The 20787-nt window shown below is 43.0% G+C and overlaps 1 protein-coding gene across 2 annotated transcripts; it reads right to left on the bottom strand.

Moving 5' to 3' along the window:
- Positions 1-1339: 1339 nt before the first annotated feature.
- fbxo38 (F-box protein 38) lies at positions 1340-19658 on the bottom strand. 2 transcript variants are annotated; one of them, XM_034134346.1, is made up of 21 exons: positions 19518-19658; positions 18382-18595; positions 17482-17615; positions 16757-16920; positions 15768-15933; positions 15276-15551; positions 14918-15011; positions 12752-12882; positions 12434-12604; positions 12114-12256; positions 11440-11647; positions 10517-10708; positions 10130-10285; positions 9268-9909; positions 8282-8382; positions 7288-7390; positions 6658-6824; positions 6187-6332; positions 4831-4934; positions 2745-2858; positions 1340-2607 (listed from the first exon to the last, which is right to left on the bottom strand). In XM_034134346.1, exons 2-21 carry the CDS (start codon positions 18513-18515, stop codon positions 2429-2431), a joined length of 3525 nt encoding a protein of 1174 aa, XP_033990237.1. In that variant the 5' UTR covers positions 18516-18595; positions 19518-19658; the 3' UTR covers positions 1340-2428. The 2 variants fall into 2 exon arrangements, with proteins under 2 accessions (XP_033990237.1, XP_033990228.1); XM_034134337.1 differs by having other exon boundaries at positions 10517-10711.
- Positions 19659-20787: the final 1129 nt, after the last annotated feature.

Consider the following 20787-nt stretch of genomic DNA (forward strand, 5'->3'; position numbering starts at 1 on the left):
TCGTTTGTGTCCATATTTGGTTTAAGGAGATTTGTTTTCAAAGGCAGTGGCAAAGGCATTTTCCAACGTGTTTGACTGTGTTAATGTTAAAGACACAGATGTTGGTACTGTGGGAGACAGATGTGTGAGGAGGCAGTTCAACGTAATGGCTTTATGGTCCGATACATATAGACCTGCCTCATTCAGATCCACATAAAAACATTCAAACCAGAAGAAAGTACCAGGTCCAGAGTTAGTCCTTTCACATGTGTGGGTCCACTGATTGGGTCATATTAAAGGTTTTCATTCAATCTATCAAATCCAAAGGAAAAGGACCAGAAGGGCAGCACACGTGGATGTTCAAATCACCCAACATGAGTACTCTGTCAGAGCGAGGCTAAATCAAAGCTAAGAGATCAGAAACGTCATTTGTAACATTTGAGTCAAATTGTGGTGGTCTGTAGATTAAAACACACAGTAACAGGGTCTTGTGATTTGTAATAAAACATTTCCAATGCAGTGAGGTGAACATTTAAAATTCTTCTTATAAAACACTGGCGGTCCACCTCCACGACCTGGCAGGTTCAAATAGTTAGAATCAGGGGGACATACTTCATTTAGAGTCTACACCATGTCTCAGTTGTCATGAAGAAGTCGAGGTGATTTGAAGATATCAAATCATTGCAGAGAAATGACTGGTTTGTTATTGAGCTGGCATTCAGCAGCATGCTGAGCTGATGCATTGGGGATCATGGAATCAAAGGGGTGTTTTCATAATGACGTATATCAGATGGAGATGACTTTTCCTGCTCCAATAACACACTTTGTGGCTCGACCAACGTCTATGATCAAAAACTCTGATTGGATGAGCATGTGAGCGATTACTTGATAGAGAAGTATGTAACAAATTGGGCTGTGACGTTTTGTTACGGGTCTTTAATCGATCAGGTGTGTGAGGGGAGGAGGTCAATCATACCGGATAGCATTGCCTGCAGATCGAGTGACAGATTTGATAGTTCAAATCACGTTGTGGTTCGCCCCGTCTGTGTAGGTGCAGGGCGTCGAGTCTGTTCCAGAGCTTCTGGTGAATGCACTTGTTTGTGGCTCCAGCCTGCAGGCGGGTTGCCTTAAAGTCAACTCATTTCAATTAGCCTTGCTTTCGGATTGTTGCAACAATAATAAACATACATTTTGTATAATGCAATCATAAGTTCCAGTCCCATGTTGATAAGAGTATTACAAATGTATAAATATAAAAAATAACCCCCTTCCATTTAAACCATCAACAGAGCTATTTTCATGTCCAATATAAATAGTATAAAATAATATTAAGATCTAATAATGAACACCAGTCAAAGGCTTTATTTTCCGTTATTTTATTTTTCAATGTGAAATAGTCTTGTTCTTTCGTTATAAACATATAAACTCCATGGAAGCATGTGGTCATCCATGGCATCTGTACACACAGATCGACTCATTCAACCTGCACACAGATCACTTCCTGATAGGAAACATCCACTGTTGATTTATAACCACGTTTCTTTTCAAACCTTGGCCCTTTTCCACATCAGTCTCTCCTACACCACTGGACATAGGAAACGAAAATAAATTCTGAGAAAAGATTTCAAAAATAGCTTGATGGTTCAGTAGTAGAGAAAGGTAAAGGGCAACAAATTGAAGCTACGTAATCTGGTTGACCAGCCAACCAGGAAGATGTTGAGTGTTCTCGTTTTGTCGTTGGGAAAGGTCAAACTGTGACAAAGCCCAGCTCTTCCTTTACGCTGCTTAGTCAGTGGTAACTAGAACATCTTAACATAAGAGACATTACATCTGCATGGAAGTGTTGTGATTTGTGTCCAGGTCAGGCCGGTTAGGTGAGATTGGGAGCAGCACGATGTAGCCCCCTTCCAGTGGGGCTCGAAGACTTTGTCCAAGATTGATGTACCGGAACAACAAGAATCAGCCGTAGGGTTTGTTCCATATCGACTCAATCTGACTCTTCTCCATTTAATGCTCGCTGAGGTAAAATACAGTATTACTCATATTGATCACCATCCAGAACTCAAAGAATAACCTACATTTAAAATATATTCAATAATAATTCCGACTAAGGCCTTGTGTGTCAGAGTGGTCATGTGTGACAAGAGGTAGGCAGACTGACAGGTGATCAGGCCACCAGTAGAACCCTCCTCTGCATGTCAATAAAACACTTTAACTGGAACAGATCAGAGACAGGTCTTATTCCCATCTGCCATATTGAAAGCAAATCATATATTCTAAATGTTTCTTTTAGTTGAAAATGTATGGTTCTAGGACGCTCATGAATACTTTTAGATGTTTCTCACATAATGAGAAAATCAGCGTCAGCTATGTGAACCTCATCCAGCAGACGAATGAAACCATACAAGGAGTTCCAGTCAGGAGCTCAGCTGGACAGTGTCTGGTGAGTCTAGATGTAGTCATCGTCCACAGGCTCTCCTGGTGTGTCACAGTGATGGAGGAACAGGACTACGACCCTCTGGAAGACTCCTCTCTTGCTCTGCCTCCGCTCTGAGATCTCCTCCCCGATGGTCTCCATGCAGATGTCGGCTGACAGCTGGCCTTTACGCCTGGGTGCGTAGATGGTGGCTTACACACAACACAACAAAGAGGAAAAGTGTTTATATGTGTTGTTGTCAGCAACAGGGGCAATGCTCATGAATTGTGTACATTCAGGGATCAATCCCAGGCAGTGTGCTAAAGGAGGGATGGATGACTGCACTCACTGCTTTCATCGTCCTCAAAGTCGTAGCGGGCGTAGCTGTTGGGGTCCGCTGCCCTCAGGGTCCTCAGCCAGGGGAAGTCTGTTATCATGCTGTAGGGGGCCTCGTCCACCACCCCTGAACAACAACAGCAGAACACTTGCTTTGAACAAAAACGTTTGATGACTGAAGCACATGTGTCCTGTCTCACAGCTGATTGGTTGTTCAGGTATAATATGGTCAGTTAGGTCATCCCATTCGACTTATTTAATTTTGACTGAAACCATACATTCTTTATCCTTCATCCTTCTATGTGGTGCATTCAGAAGAGACCTAGCACTCTACGTCAGTTATTGAATGCACAGTAGACACTTCCTCCCTAATCAGAATGGAATACATCTTCTATACTGAAGTTTTGGTGTAGCACAGAAAAAGGTTTCTTATCTTTAAAACAGATCTGTGTCTGCTAAATAACTTATTTTGATCCCTATGCCATGAGTTAAACTGGGAGAATGGTACTTTCTTTATTATTAACCCGTTAAGCCCTGAGCCTGTTTTTCAGGTCTCAGGCTCGAAAATGACATGCCCAGAACAAATGACTATAACTTCACTTCTAAAAGGGGTAAATTAATAATCTTTTTTCTCAAAGCAATGATAAACCTGTGAGTTGGATGTAGAAAAGTCAGAATCAATATAGATGTTTTTTATTTGAAAGTAAATTCAGATTGAACATAGTAAAAAAACGTAAATTATAGTTTCTGTCCAAAATAAAAACATGACTTATAGTGAAAACCACCCTTGAATGATGGGATAGTAGACTAAAAGCTTTAGGAATCCAAACTATAACATATAATAAGTACCCTGTATCAAGATTGATGCAAAACAAGTGACATTTGACCTTTTTAGAGAGGTTTAGAAAAAGAAACCCACTTCTGGGGTCATTTGGGTGGATTTGCCATATCTCTCTGACACCTCTTTTGAACCGTTAGAGCCAATAGAATCGAGGGGAAGTTCCTAAATCCATCTAAACATTACCATTGGTGAAGAGAGTGATGTGTAGCCAGAATGCCCAAAAGCGGAAGCTGGGTTGTAGCTCTCACACACTCTATATGAAATCTTATGATGGATTATCAGTAATCATTTCAAAGTGACACAGAGACATTGGATTAACCTTCAGCAGCGCTTTTATGCGTTTTAATGCCATTGAACACAACTTTAGATCAGACAACAGCAAAGGTAAGACCTATTTGCCGTTTTGGCTCAGTAAAGCTAAGTTGTGTGTTATCTGGTTGTGCCTTCTCTGCCCTGAGTTCTGGTCGCACAGTGATTATAGAGTTGTGCTTCGTTTCAGTAAAAATGGTTCATATCGTCAGTTAGCTGAGTTTCTTCCCGTTAAGTGGGTATGACACATTCATAGGTTGTTAAATGTTAAGAAGCCCTGAGACACAGTTTCCGGGGCTTAAAGGTAGGGTAGGTAATTCACTTCAGATACACTTTGTGTTATATTCCATGGAATGCTCTTAACATCCCGATAGCAATGAATATCTTAAGTGCTTTGACCAAAAATCCATAAAAAAATGTCATCTGTGGAAGCTGTAATACTGTAAAAAGCACGACCAATCATTTGAGCCGGCCCGGCTAAAATAACTGGATGGCCTACCTGCCTGTCAGCCTTCCATCTGTGAACAAACTTATCATGTGCGCGTTCGTGTGTGTTGGAGGAGGGGCTCTGTAAGGAAGTCTGAAGGAAGGGGCAGATTTTCTCCGGTTGCGTACTTTCAAATTCTAGCGCACTCGAGCTGGTTTCTCCATTCTTACCTACCCTACCTTTAACAGGTTAAGGGATATGAAAATGTACAGAGGAGGAATAGGGCCATAAATCTATAGTCAGATAAAAGTCAGAATTCTGACTTATATCTAAGATCTAAAAATTCACATGTGTACTCTACCGTAAAATGGTGCCATTTGGTGTGTTCTGTACAGTGTTCCTGAGTGTGTAAGCATCACCTGCTCTGAATGTGTAACTGGCCACAGCGCAGGTTTGGTGGATGTGAACGTGTGTGTCTACCTTCAGTGGGGCACTAGAAAGGAGTGGGGGTCACAGTCTTACCCTCCAGTGTGTAGATGTCCCGGCCCCAGGGGTATTTGGGATACTTCTTCACATCCTCTTCTGTTCTTGAGGCCTCTGGGAAGAACTCATACTTGATCAACTCCCTGAGACAAAGACACACAGATCAATCAGGTTGTGTTTCAAATTGATTTGGCCTTATACTTGCTCAGTGACAATGTCTAAAGTTTTTACTGTTGATTTCATTAGATATCTTTCCGTTTCTGCTGCATGTAAAGTCCCCATCCCTTACCATGACCCCAACATGTCATCCACTAACACCTCTCGTTGCTTTTTTGAATATCCACTAGGGATGCTCCGATCGATCGGCCGATACTCACTCTCTGCCGATCGATCGGTGCTCTCTAAAAATGCCGATCGCGAGAGCCGATAGCATGACGTAAAATGATGACGTAAAATACATGACACTTTTCTCTGTGTGCGGCAAAACAAGCTCGCCAAAATGGCTTCACCGCTCTGGCAGTATTTTAAGGTGTCCGAAAATGACAATAAAATAGCGGTATGCAACGTGTGTGAAGCAGAAATCCTGCAGCTCCACCCGCTGTGACGGACCGGTGAGCGGAGCAAAACACACACTAAGAGTTAGACCTAACACACCTAGCTATTTTATCTACCTCTGGAACAAGCTAAACTAGTTATAAATATGTTTATTCTTCACTGTTGGGTCTCATTACTGGATCAGTGAGCTGCAGGAGATACTAACGGGCTGTCAGGAGAGAGAGAGAGAGAGAGAGGAAAAGAGAGCGCTCATTTCTCCCGTGTTATTATCCCAAGTTAATGTAAACTTGAATAATTTACTTCATTTGAATGTAATAATTATGTTGGTTGTTGTTTGTGGAAGCTCCAGTGAATGAGCCCCATTAACTGAGTTTTAAACATCACTTTAAATGGAAGATCCCCATAGGCCCCGCCCACTCGATCGGATCGGCGATCGGTATATACTGATTCCGGCGATCGGCCCCAAAATGGGCGATTGGAGCATCCCTAATATCCGCAGTCTGAGATCTTCCGGTTGTCTCTTTAGAATCACTTCTACATAATATTGAAGTCAGTTTCTATTGAAGGTGACTTCCTCTCCTGCAGGCACAGAATGCTGGTGCTCATTCTTTGCGATGTTAGAACATCGTCCCCACTGCTCTCTAATGTGCGTTTGGTGTGTCTGGCCTGCAGAATGAATATCTATTTACATTTTCCGAAAATGAACAGAAAATGATAGGCTTACTTTGAGGTCAATGTAACTATGTCATCACACTCTCATATAGAAGAAGTGTTCAGAGGCAGAGGGTAATAAGGGACTGATGTCTGACAGAATGCCCCTGATATCTGATCAGAACTTACTGGCTGATGTTGGCTATGGTGTCCATCCAGCTGCGGATGCGAACCTTATTGCGTATATTTGGAGGGTTGCTGAACTCATGCACTATGGCGATGTGATAGGGATAGGGCCCCTGGAAGAGCTGACGCTCCAATCCCACAGAGTCAATCTAAAGAGAGGAGAGAGAACAGGGGAAGTATAAGAAGAACCATTTCAACGTTATGGAAAACATGGGAAGTTTGCGTAACAGATGTAGGAGATGTTTCTCCATTTGCTGCAAAAAACTGATCTACAAACTGAAAGCAGTACAAATATGAATATTTGGTTGAAAACTAATTGAAATCCATGCAGTATATTGGTGTTTAGCCTCTTTCAAAATGGAGATCTATGGGGGAGATTTCATGTTGGTGCATACGGCTGGCCCCTGAGCGTCAGCAGACTGTTTGGTATCCAGATCTCAAGATGCTCTCATGGTTAACATAAAGAGGACCTACCTGGTGCATAGGGCGCATGTAGATGATGCGGTTCCTCTCAGGAGGCATTCTCAGTATCTGATCCAGGACCTGTTCCATGTCCAGCTTCTTACACTGGGCGAAATCAAAGCGGTTCACTATGGGTGCGCTCTCCACTCGCAGCTGCTTCAACACTCGACATCTGGTGGCTGCAGGCAGAGGGAGGAAACACACGGAGCACTTTGTGACTGAATGATTCGGACAAAGACTGAACCTACCCTGCCGACATTAGCTTTTTAAACTGGAGTCATTTAGAGAGGACTGTACTGCCATGAAGGAGAGTAACAAAGTTGTGTTGTCATAATGTTTGACTCATTTATATCAACGCAGGACACTGGATATAAGATGTCCGAACAACTGAGCTGTTACTACTGACTCTATAAAACACATATCCAACATGGCAGACAGTGTGGCTGATGTATTGGTATTTCTACAGTGCGAATGCTGTCATATTTGCAACTTTTTCCCCAAAAATGACAGTGTAAAATCAAAGATTGTGTTGCTAAAAGTTAGGTACCAAATAATGTTTAGATACGAATAACTTCTGTCTTACTCCGGAAACAAAATGACTTGTCTCTTATATTATGAGAAAGTAATAAAAGGATTTGTTACCATGTATGAACATCATCTTGGGGCAGTCTTTGAGGACCAGGTCAGTGATTCCACAGTTAGTCAGAGTGATGCCCACCAGGTTCTTACTCTTCAGAGACAACACCTGCACCAGCAAAAACATCTCAGTACACACAGGGTACACACAGGGTACACACAGAGTACACACAGAGTACACACAGTGTACACACACTCTTCAGAGACAACACCTGCACCAGCAAAAACATCTCAGTACACACAGGGTACACACAGGGTACACACAGGGTACACACAGAGTACACACAGTGTACACACACTCTTCAGAGACAACACCTGCACCAGCAAAAACATCTCAGTACACACAGGGTACACACAGGGTACCCACAGAGTACACACAGGGTACACACAGAGTACACACAGGGTACACACACTCTTCAGAGACAACACCTGCACCAGCAAAAACATCTCAGTACACACATGGTACACACAGGGTAAACCAAACAGCAGTGAAAGTCAGTGTTACACACACACCCCCCCCCCCCACAAGTGCATCCTGATCAATGGAGCCACAGAAGGCTACCATAGTGTTCTGATGTTAGACGACGAACATGAGGCTCTCCTCTAAGCCCCAACTGCAACACTTTGGCTCCCCCCAGGGGAACAAAATCCAAATTAAACTTTCATTTAAAAAAAACTAACTTAATAATAATGTTGCTTTTGGAATGTTACAATACACTATTTACAGTCCATATACACACACACAACGTATTGTTGGAATGACAGTGAATTCATGACACTGGTTTAACAGGGATAAACATTGACTAGAAGAAGGGTGAAGCCTCGGCACATACGCCAACGCTCACTTACACCAATAAATAATCATGAACATAATTGAGATCTCAATATTGATCAAAGTAATAGTTACTGCTTAATGTAATAAATACATAAAAAATGGCTCTTGCATATGCCCCTGCAGTTAAAATGGTGTGTGTGTGTGTGTGTGTGTGTGTACACGTACCTGTACGTGGTCGTCCTCGGTGACAGGGTCCGAGGTGCTGGTGGATTTGTCAGCCATTCGTTTCCTCCTCACTGCGACTCGAGGCCTGGCTCTTGAAAGATCTTAACATAAACAAAAATGTCACCTTAAACAAACTCAATTATAGCGTTAATTCAAATATACACTATAACTTTATAATCGTGTTAAATAATAAACTGTCTGTATACTCTTTATATCTTGCAACGTCAGTGCGGAGCAGTAGTGGCCTATGGAGCCTCGAGCCGCTAGCCTCAAGCAGAGGACTAGAGTCACAGCTTATATGTGGTGTTACCTTCAGACCCAGGGGGATCGGGATTCAATACTCAAATGACATAATGTCCTTTTGTAGAGATGATTCAATAAATGACTTCCCGTAGCTGTGCTGGCATGTATATGTATGTAGTGGTACTGTGCTTGGGTTAGTTCATATTAAGTCCGTTTGCATAACAGAGCTCTGTCCCTTCATGGACAGAAACCCTTTGGAGAGACTACATGAAACGTATCATGTTCAATACACTGATTCAGTCATTGTTAACCTCCACAGACTGTTACACCCATTTGGTGTATGCCACATGTTTATGTCCATACCATGACTTATGGGTAAAGCAATGAGCAAAGAAACAAAAGCCCCCAAAAATCTTTAAATGAATATCAAAACCCCTCCATTTGGTTTTCAGCCCTCATGATATCTTGTGTAGTTATTTATTTGATCTCTATAGTCTTTCAATGGATTGAGTGTAGATTAGAGGTTAATGACCTTTTTAAAGTCATTATTTTGAATTTCTGTGTTATTTGTTTCTCATTTGATTTTGAAGGGGGGCATATTGAAACACTGAGTGCAGAACCACCACTTACTGGGCTACATGGAACTACAAACCCAAGCCTTGGCACATAAAGGAAAGCACGATCAGTGCCACTCCCCTGAAGTGATGATCATGGGACATTCAGTGTGTTCTGTGTTCAGTTACCTGTCTCAGATATCAGCGACACAGGGGTCATACGAGTGCAAGATCGGGTCAAAGGTCTTCTAGGAACAAAGTCCTTGTCTCCGGGCTGACCGTGCTGTGACTCTGACCCGTCAGCAGGGGCAGGTCTCTCTCCCTGTGCAGGCAGCAGTGATGCTCTCCTGTAGGCATGGTTGACAGCAGCACACCTGGGAGCCCCGTTGTCCACACAAGCAGAGCTCTTCTCAGTCCCTGCTCCAGAGGGGCCTTCTGGGCCCTCACTTGGCCTGCCAGTTCCTGTTGCTCTCTCAGTGGTTGTGGTTGCTCTGTGGGAGGTCCCCATCACCACCCTCCCACATCCACCTACCTGCCTGGAAGAGGCTGCTCCAGGTCCAGCCCAGGCAGCAGAGCCAGTGAGCGGCCTCCCTCCAGGGCCCCGCCCTGTCCCAGTGTCCCCCCCGAGGCGAGCAGCAGCCTCCGTTCCTTTAGCACTAGTCCTCCTGCTGGTGTCAGCAGCAGCCTTCATGTCGGCTTTGATCTGTTCACTGGTCACCTGGCAGCTCTTCTCACAGCTGCTCTCTGACAGCTGAGCCTTCGTCAGGTCAGGCGAGTCTGCCGCTGATCCGGCCACGTTGTTGCTCCGCCTCAGAGGAGTCTTTCCTTTCCCTGGAAACACATACATGTTTATTTGACATACACGGGACAACCCAAGCTCTTTGTTTTAAACCATGTTCTTATGCTACTAGCCACATTTGTGTGTAGATCCTTTTGTATTGAACAAGAAGCCCTTATACTGTAGCTGTTGTGTTACTGACCCCAGTCTACACCCACAACCCATTGTGTCATGTCATGTTATAATGACTGGTGTTCTGTGAAATACTGTTACCTTCTGCACAGGAAGCTGGCTGCTGCAAACAGGAAGCTGGCATTAGCCTTGATACAAGACATTCCTCTTCCTCACTGTCAGAGTCTGAGATGACCGGGGGGGGCTTTGGAACAGCTGCCCCTGCTGCTCTGTTCTGCTGTACTAAGCCACTGGGACCTGGAATTGGGAAAGACAGATCAGTAGACATCCACAATGATTAGGAAAAGCATTTTCTTTTTTGACATGTGAGCATGAACACATCCTTGATGAGACTCAGCGTTCCCAGTCAATACAACACTGAGGAAGTGAATGCTTCCATTTACTACATCAGAACTGAGTGTACGCCAATATGAAATGTGCCACATGTAATCCCTGCTACTGTCAACAACAACACAACAAGCTGCAAACCTGCTTGCTCCTCGTCGGGGCGTTGTGGTGTTTCAGCCAGACGACTGGGCCCTGGAGCTGCGTCCGCCCCCTCAGCTCTCACCTCCCCTTGTGCTCCTTTCAGCTCCATTTGATGCTCTGCCTCCATGTTCTCCTCCTCCAACATCACCTCCTCCTCCTCCTCTTCCTCATCCTCCATCCCATTTACCTCTGCTGCTGCAGTGAAAAGAAGCATGTGTTACATACCAATCACCACAGTCCCTGGTACAGCACCAGACACCAACACTGACTAGAACCACCCTGTTGTACAACAGTTGCTATTACGGTATACTATTTACTTTTGCTATGACTTGTTGATACTTCAATATTCAGCACTGTTGAGAGATGACAGTTATATTTATTAATGAATGATGTTACTTTCATATGTTCACTTTTTGATGATGCTGCTACTTATGTCTTACCACAGACGTGTGTTCATTAGATTTGTTTATATGAACAATGTTATTAAATAAACTCCTAAGTGAATATGCTACTCTACTAATGTTGATTTGTCTGCACTGCTCTATGATTTGACATGTCCTTTCTGTAGGACCAATAAAGGATATCTGATTCTGATTAGATGCTCTCTCCCAGAAACTATGGACAGATGGGAAAGTGATCTACTAACTACACTGCATTCAGATTGTTGGTGATAGAACGTTGCCTTTAGGTTGCACAACATTCACATGTCCAAGTCTGAATCACTTCACATCACTGAATCACATTTAGCTCACTTCATCTCCGGCAGAGCACGAGCATAACCCCAGAAAGGTTCAGGTGTACTTTCTAAAGACTACGGGTTGGAAAAGGTACGCTTGTTTTAAGACTCCAGAAGCTAAAGGCCACAATAGCATTTAGCTGCTGTGTTGAACTGCTGTTCCACTAGGACTGCAGGTAGGACTTACCGTTGTGCTCCTGCTGCTGTCTCTGGTTGTTGTTGTTGTTGTTGTTGATGATGTTGACAGGTGGAGGGGCAGGGGGCATGTTGGGCTCATTGTTGTGGTGGTGGTGGTTGTTGTTGTTGTCATTGTCGTTGTTAGAGTTCTGGTTGCTGACAAGTGCTGAGGACACGCCGATACCAGTCCCTGCACTCAGCCCCACCCTGGCACAGCCCTGTCTCACACAGGACACGCAGAACATGCATGAGCACATACAATGGTTTCAGAAACAATAGTCTCAGTTCATTGTTGTTGTTGAAAGCATTCAGTTGTTTCCCCTTTTCATTACAACTACTCAGCCATGGAGGGCTGCTGTGCTCTACAACTGGCGAGAACAACTCATTATGTGATGAGTCCTGACAAAATGTCCAGTTGGGCTGGTCGATAGGCATGTCTAGGGTATTTAAGTGTATTTTAGTCGCTTTGAAGAAAAGGGTCAGCTAAATAATATGTGATGTAAAGTGGTATCGTCGTGAAACCAAAAATGTTGACCATGACAGGAAAAAAACAGCTAACTTGTGTTTTTTTTTAAAATCTCTAATTGGACAGAAAAACTACGAGGCGAAAACACACACACCTGTCTACATCAAGGGATCTGAGGGGGAGAAGTATATATATATATATATGTATGTAGTGTATACCTTGGGTGGTTCTCTAAACATCTGGTCCAGACAGATGAACTCCAGGCTGGGAAGTGCCTCGATGAACTGGGAAAAGGATTCCAGTTTGATGGCATGACAGCGAACCAGAGTGAGATCGACCAGACGACTCCATCTGGACTGATCTGAGAACAGACAAAGGCAGAGATAACAGCTACACACAGCACTACAACAATGCAACAACTGAAAGACTAAAGACAGCAGCAAAATACAACTTCTATTACATAGAGCCCACATTAATATGAGCGTCTTGTGAGACATACTTCAGGCAACTAGTGATGTCTGTGGAGTGTGAGTGTTACCTGTGATCCAGTGGTGAGGGTTATGCAGGTGAGGACAATTGTAGATCAGCAGGTACTTGATGTTAGTGAACACCTCGTTCACTACCTTCACTCCAATATCAGTGATGATGCCTGGGTTCTCAATGACATCAGCCAGACCATACTTCACCAGCTCCGAATGAGTCATCTTACCTACACATACATAAAGAAAGAAAAGCAGCAGCAGCTAGAGAAGGAGAGCCATGGTTGTCTATGGTTTGATAATATAATAATATATTAACATGGAAATCAAGCACAAGAAAAGCATGGAAATGCTGAAGATATTTGGAGGAAACTTACATTGCAGCAGGAACTCATCCACATATCCCAGATGAAGTGTCTCAAACTGAGGAAACTCTAGTTCAGCCATTTTCAGGGCTGAGAAGACGCCATCTTTGGTCAGAGAAGGCTGGATACGCAGCTCATGAAGCCTGTTGAACAGACACAAATCATGTCATTAGGAACCTTTAGTGCTCTGAAGTTAAGGACAGCTTTTCTTTCAACTCCATGTTAACCTGGGCATCAGTGAGCTTCTTACTTCCATGTCCTGTGTTTATGCTTTGCTCTGTACAGTGTGTCCAACATCTACCCTAATAGTGTAGTAGCCAGCTCTAGAGTCCTATTGTTAACCAGGAATTGTTGAGTTGAGTACCCCCAAAGTTTTAAGTTAGAAATGTATAGTACGGGTCCCTAGCACATTCAAACTGTCGGATGCTAACTTGCATATGTTGGGCAACTTGCCACCAAACGTTGGTGTACTCAACCTTTCAGGGTTCGGTTGAGATCTCCATATTAGGTTGAATAATGCTAACGAAAGTTAGTTCTAATCAAATATATTATAATCTTCATATTTTATGATGTTCTATATTTACAGTATAAACAAAACACAAGTGGTTTGTTAAGTTAAGATGTCACTGATAAGAGAGGAGACCGTTTCTTCCCTCTTAGCAGTACACAGGGGGGGGGGGGGGGGGGGGGGGCTCCTGACTTTTTGGAGAAATACTAAGGCCCCAAAAATGTGTTTATGCCATAGCCGAGAATAATATTTTGCAAGTCCTGCACACTAGAGGCCATGCCCAGTTTCCACAAATATGGGTATGGAGGAGGTGTCTTTAGGTTTTTCTGTCCTGATTCGAGCATAAAAACACTAGCAGGTCTCCCTTGAAAAAGAGATCTATGATCTCAAGGGACAATCTGGATAAATAAAATGAAATTAAATGAAATGACTAGCAGAGAAGGAGCAAACTCGAGAGAGGGGGGGTTATCCCCTGGTATGCTCTCTCCCGGTAAGCTCTCTCATTATTACATTACATGTTACTTTTATCCAAAGTGACTTACATACTCAATACAGTGGGCAATCCCCACAGGAGCACTTTGGGGTGAAGTGTCTTCAGGGACACAACGACATGCTGACTGCAGTGGGGTTTGAACCTGTGGTCCTTTGATCAGAACACCAACGCTCTATGCACTGCGCCACACGCCTCTCCCTGGAGAGCTGGGTTTTTCCTCCCTAAGGTTCTCTCAAATTTGGTAAATATTGCTCGAATTTCTTTGATGAAGCTGAGTGAATTGTTCAAGGTTCAAGGTTCAAGGTTCTTTATTGTCAATCTGACATAGCTACAGAGTAATTATGTAGTTGAAAATCTTATGTCACAGGCTTCTCCAACAATGCAACATAATAACATAATAACAATAAGAGCAAGAGCAATACAAAAAGAATAATAGTTATAAAGTTATGATGTGTGTGATGTTGGATGAAAGTTTGGAACTGTTAGATTCCACTGACCGAGGAACCGCCTCTGAATGTCGTCAGGCTATAGGTGTGAATGTTTAGACCCGGCGGTCCGTGAGGAGATTCCTTTGGATTATGTCGAAAGACTTAAATGTCAAAACTAGTAATTAAGGTTTCACATTAGAAAATGACCACAGCATGATATGTTTTATATTGTTGTCATATTGTAACGAGAGAAGGTAAAACCCTGTTCAAGTGTGGACCAATTTTTCTTCAAATAAACTGATCCTACCTTTTGGACTGAGACAACTTAAAAGACATCTGTGCTCTCCTCTCCTGCTTCAAAGGTAAGATTGCACCCTGCCACACTCACACTTAGGTAGGGCCACACCTCATTACTGATATCAAAATCCTTCGGGATCACTTAAACAGATTTAGAGGGTCGTCTGAATTCAAACAGCAGTTCATTGAACCTGGTTCTTCAGGAGTTAATAGAGGTGAGATCTTGCTGACGTTGGTGGATCTGAGCCAAGCAGTAAACGTACATAGACTCAATAACTTCTGTTAGGTCAATTAGTAGGTCCGAGTAATTTGCCAGAATAAATGATCAGGCCTCCAGACTCCAACAGTTCACACTGCCGGCAACTAGACCATAAAGTGGAACCTGTGGTGTTTCTATGGAAACTCTAGCTGTACATGCAGTTAGTTGAATGAACTGGTTGATGGTTGAGCACCTGCGAGCAGCAGTGATGATGAGGTAACCCAGGTCCACTTCCAGAGAGTTCTTACACGCTCCAAACACAATGGTGTGGAGGTTCCGAAATCCTCCTGGAGAGACACATACGCAATATCACAGACACCGTCTTTGTTGTGTATTCAATTGAATATAGGTCAAAAATGATTTGAAAATAATTGTATTCTGTTTCTATTTACATTTAATACAACGTCCCAACTCTATTGGAATTGGGGTTTGTACAATCATAAAACATTCTATGACCAACATAAATATTTATAACACTTTCCAACCATAATTACATTTTATAATTACTTTTTGTAAATAATATACTTGTTTCACACACGCGCCCTCCTCACCTGACCTCCAGCTGTCTTCCACCACATGTTGGATCAGCCCCCCCAGGAAGGGAACCCTCACCAGTTCCAACTGCTCAAGGTTCCGAGCTGATGCTAAACCCGTTACCAGGGGAACGTATTTGAGGGAGTTCGTTGGCCCTGCACAGTTGCGCATGACAAAGGTTCTCAGGCTCACACACAGGAAGTCCTTAAACGGCTGAGGTTTGGTGAGGCGGACCCACTTCAGGTAAAGATGGCGCAGCATGGACACGCAGGGGATCTCTGGGACATTCACACCTACAACAAACAGACACTTTGTGAAGTTCATCAATTACAGTGCTGCTGTTTTTCAAACTAAGGTGACACGACATGGCTCTTGCAGGTCCATTTACAAGCCCCACAAGCTCCTGCACTAACGAGAATAAATGGATTTACATATTTCAATTAAATTGTATTTCAGCTGCAATTTGTAGGCAGTAGCAGGAGTTTTGGCTTTATTGTGGCGTTTCTTACCCACGAGATGTAGGGTCTGGATCTTTGCAGTTATGGGGATGGTCAGTTTGTTCTCAGCAGGAATGGGAAAGGCCCCGTTACGGTTGCGGAACTTCCCCAGTATATGAACCTGAGGCATGTAGTTCCATATGGCTTCCACCAGCTCCAGGTGGGACGTCTCCACGCCCTGGAATTCAGGAAAATCCAGTTATTTGACAAAACCCATCAAAATGCAAGGTCCACTTGCTAGCTGTTTTTCTTCCAGTAGATAGTGTGCTTAGCTGTAATGGCGATAGCTTGATTCACATCTCTATTCACTTAGGAAGACACAGATATACAGTTGAAAGCTTGCTCGTTAACACTTTTCCTGGAATAGTCATTTGACAAATCCAAATGTTGAATCCTACAAATACATTCAGATTTCTAACAGCGCAGCGACACCATCAAGGTGTCAAAGGAGAAAAAGGAGTATGTGACATTAGCTTCATAATGTAACAATTAAATGGTGACATTAGTTCCCATAGCTCTTGTGTTCTCACAAGGACGCATCACATACTGGCACTCTTCATAATAATTATAACTTTATTTGTATAGGGCCTTTCAAGAACAGACTTAGGAAGGAGCCTGAGGTCCATCAGGAACAAAACCTCACCTCACAAAATGTGTTTGTACCCGACTGCAGCTTGCCTCATCAGCAAGGTCGTGCCTTGCTGTATACTCAATACTATTCACATTTGCACATTCGTTGATAAATACTATATATATCTATGCAATGGTCAGGTTTTTGAAAAATGGGGCCCCCTGAACAGTATAGTTTAATAGCCCTGCTGACTTTTCTACAGACTATAAAAACATCACAAGCCTCTGTTATGACTTACTCCGTTATGTGCCACAGAATGCTCAAAGTATGCAATCTTTGTAATACAAAAACATGGTACAGCTGGATAGATTGAAACCTGATGCAAGGAAGCCTTGCTGCAGAAGAGAATCATTGTCAAAAATATACTGACCAGCAGATTGGGACAGGCTTGTAGTGCCTCAAGGACTCCAGGTATACTGAAAGCCTCGTAGGCTCGGACTCGCCTCCTCTCCAGGTATCGAGGGTGGAGGCCATATAGCTGCTCCAGATCTGGCATCTTCTTCAAAAGGAGCAGAAAACTGCCATCTGTAAAGCCTGACCCAGAAAAAGCAGTACATTCAGACCATTTCCTCAACATATATGAAAACAAACCAAAGGTTGCTAATGCATAAACACACTCACCAGTACAACATGGTCGCCCCCCCATGCTATACTGTGGCAATTCCCCGTTCACCATCGCTCAGCAGAACACTGCAGCTGCTCTGTAGCTGCTGCTATTGTCACTCTCCTGATGCTTTCCAAAAGCACTTTACTTTTCTCTCACTACAGTTCCCCCTGTTGCAGCTCTCATTACATCTGAGACTCTTATCTAGCACAAAGTCATTGTCTGAACCCTATACTCCGGCTGGACCATCACACTCTTCTGCCTCTGGATGAAGAGGACCCTGTGACATCGCCTCATCTTCTCTGTTTTTTGTTCTGGTTCCACAATGGTGGAATAATTCCCCCCGCTGAAGTCAGGACAGCAGAGTCACTGACCATGTTTCCCCTTTTCAGCCCGCACTTCTACACCACATGACAGAAAATACTAATGACAAATTGAACATGCTCTTAGTTTGGTTTTGTTGGTAAGGGAAGCAGTGGTTGTGCTCTCACCTGAAGGCATGTACTCCCACCAGCGGCCGGCACACAGGTCCACCACCTTGACCACGCGCAGGTACAGAGTCACAGCTTCTCGAAGCTTTCTGGACAGACACTCCATACACATGATGTCCTTCATGGGAAGGTACCTAGGAAACCAAACAACGTTTAAACCTTTCAAACCTTTCAAACCTTTCGCACTTTTGGCTTAGGTCAATGTGTAACTCATTTCAGTCTACTACTTTAAATGTACACACATTCAATTTACGAAATGTTAAACGAAATGTGGGCTTAAAACACAATGAAACAACATTTTCAAAGGTGTTGAAGGTGAGTTATATAAAACTAAGTTAATAAATATCACTGTGACCAAAAAAAGTGCATATTATGGCGTACAGACCAATTACTTGCAAATGCTGAAAGGGCATTTTTCTACAACATTAATAATAACTATAGTTTGATCGGTGGGCTCTATAAAGGTTGATCAGAAAGACAATCAAGGGGCGTAGACTGTGAATTCAAACGGGTTTTATTAACCATTTGTCTGCTTTCTCTGCCATTAGGAGAATATGTAGGCCAAAAGCTGAGGGAAATGATTTGTGTTAAGCGTTACTGCCTAGTCATTTCAACATTATTTTTTTCTTTTTAAAATCATGCAGAAGTCTTTTGAAGGGACTTGTCTTATTTGAAATATCCTACTTTACAATAAAATATGAATATTAATTCTTGAAGATGACGTTCTTTAAATAGCCTTCCTAACAATATTTTTTAAGACCAATAATAAACACAGATGATATTTGACTGGATTTTCTCCCATTTGTCCGAGACATTGAAATCTTCACAGACATGTTGACCGCTGAAACTTTGTTTTCTCCTGATAATTATTTATACCAACACCCCCACATGGCATTGTACCTGAATATATGACAGAGGACTTCATGGGACAGCTCATTGATGTAGTCTTTGGGCTCACTGGGTCTCAGGAGCACTTCCCCTCCACTGCTGCCCACCACAGGCTGCGGTTTAGAGGCCTTCTTCCTCGGCCCCATCACTGTGCGACACTGCCCAGGCTTGAAGACAGACACACACTTCCTCCCTCCTGCAGGGGCGCTAGTTCCTAGGCAGGAACCTTAGTTTGGGACAAACATCACAAACCAAGATAAGTAAATGGGATCAAGGGGAAAGGATACAGAAGTAGGGGTGCTTGTCATTTGCATTACTTCAGGTCTCTAGCTCGAAATTGAGACATTTGATCGGGTTAAACCTGTGGGTTGGATAGAACTATACAGTACAATTTGAGATATTTAGACTATTATTTCAACATTCTCTTAAACATTTAGGTTACTAAACCAGGTATACACATATAAGGCACTCATCATAACCTGGATTATACAATTGTGAATTTGATAACCGAATAATAATAAATGTTGAGGCAAATATTGAATCCATTAAAACAGACTTTGCAGTAATATGCGTTCGTTAACTGGTTTGACTGATCAGAGTGCAGATCATGCAAGCATAATTGTCTGACAGTTGGAGGAAGAAACTATCAGAAGCTTCACGTGGGAGGACATCCAACCAGAGCTATAGTGCTGAGTGAGAACATCACAGCATGTGGAACAGCTTCACACCAACATGAGGACTTGTAGTGCTTTTTGTTAACGTAACTCAGTAATGTCCAGGTACACCTTGTTTCAGGGCGTGTAAGGGAAGTCTCAAATAAAACCACTCACTAATGATAAGGCACTGTATATAACCTGAAACAAGCTTTGAGCAAACCACCAACACATTAGCAGCTTTACGTATGGTTGTAACCAACGATAGAACATTATGCTGACCGTTGGACGGTTACTGACAGGGGGAACACTTTAAACTGAAGACCTGCCTCAGCGTAATGATGCAATAAAGTTCAGCAGTCTTTGTCAAAGCTAGCTTACTAGTTAGCACATCCGCAGCTAACATTGAACACAGACACAAATCATAAAAGTAAACAATACAGGAAGTGACTGGCTGCCCTGCACCGCTTCCACACGGAGAGTGTTCCGACCTACCGCATGGCTCAGTCAAAGCCACTGGTGTGGCGCTTCCTTTAAGTACAGCAGCTAAAAAGCTGTGCTTTTCCTCTTCTTCTTTTTCTCCTTCTTCTTCTGATTATACTTCTTCTTCTTTTCTTCTTCTTCTGCTGATGCTGCTGCTGCTTCTTCTTCTTTAGCTTTAGATCGGCTGGCTACCAGCGTCAAGGCAGACACCGCCACCTACTGGGTTGGAGTGTGGAACAGAATTATCTATCTGATTATCCAGAAAATAAATGTAATAGAGAAGTAAACTTCACTTACTGAACAACCCGTATCTATGGGCAGTCTGTTTTCAACCACAGAGCAAGCCATAAGATAAGTTCAAAATCTGCATTAGAAAATATCCAGAAGGCACGAACACATCAAACTTCTTCTTCTTCTTTTTGGTTTTAAGAGGCGGTTGGCATCCAGACCTTGCATTACCGCCTACTACTTTTCCAAAAAAAAACACCTATAATAACTAACGGGAATTACTAATATAGGTAAAAGGGAAAGAAAATACACATAATTAAGCTAAACATACACATAATTAAGCTAAACATTTTAACCACTTAAGCAACCGTTGACAATTTACTAGCGGTAATTAGCGGTCGAGAGTCCCGGGCTGATTTGTAGACCCAGTCCGCCCCTGCCTAGTAATATCATTGCTCTAGTCTAGACTCTGAGAGGACATGAACGCCTCTCTCAGCAGCCCCTGCACTTCCTCTCCACTAACTCCCACAATATTCGGAAACCTCGCAGCATATTTCAATTTCAATTATCTCAGACTTCCTTTCTGCCTCGGTTGACAGTTGATCACCATTGCCAGAAACACTAAGAATGTAGTCTTGTCCTTACACTATAATCCTCATGACTCCTACCTGATGTACACTCCCTATTTTCTCGACCCTTTCTTTGGCTCCTCTTCGTCATGCATTGTTTTCTTGGATCTATTGTTGATATTTTAAATCTCACGTTTTCTATTTGGACAATCAGATCTCCATGCTTCGTAATTCCCCCCAAACTAACAACACTTTGGTTCATTCTCACAGTTTCTACTGCTGCACAACTCATCATCACATTTTCCACAAATCCCCAAGGCATTTCTACAGACCAAAGAACTGTGACCAAACTTCCAACATCGTCTGTATTGGCTTGGGTACAAACATCCTCACTGGGTAATTGATGTGATCCAGGAGAACTCAGTATTAACGTGTAGAATGACCGACCTTGTTTGTGACCTTTGTCCATCACTCATCCGGTACAT

Source organism: Trematomus bernacchii, unplaced genomic scaffold (assembly GCF_902827165.1).
Source record: "Trematomus bernacchii unplaced genomic scaffold, fTreBer1.1, whole genome shotgun sequence".
Classification (NCBI taxonomy): domain Eukaryota; kingdom Metazoa; phylum Chordata; class Actinopteri; order Perciformes; family Nototheniidae; genus Trematomus; species Trematomus bernacchii.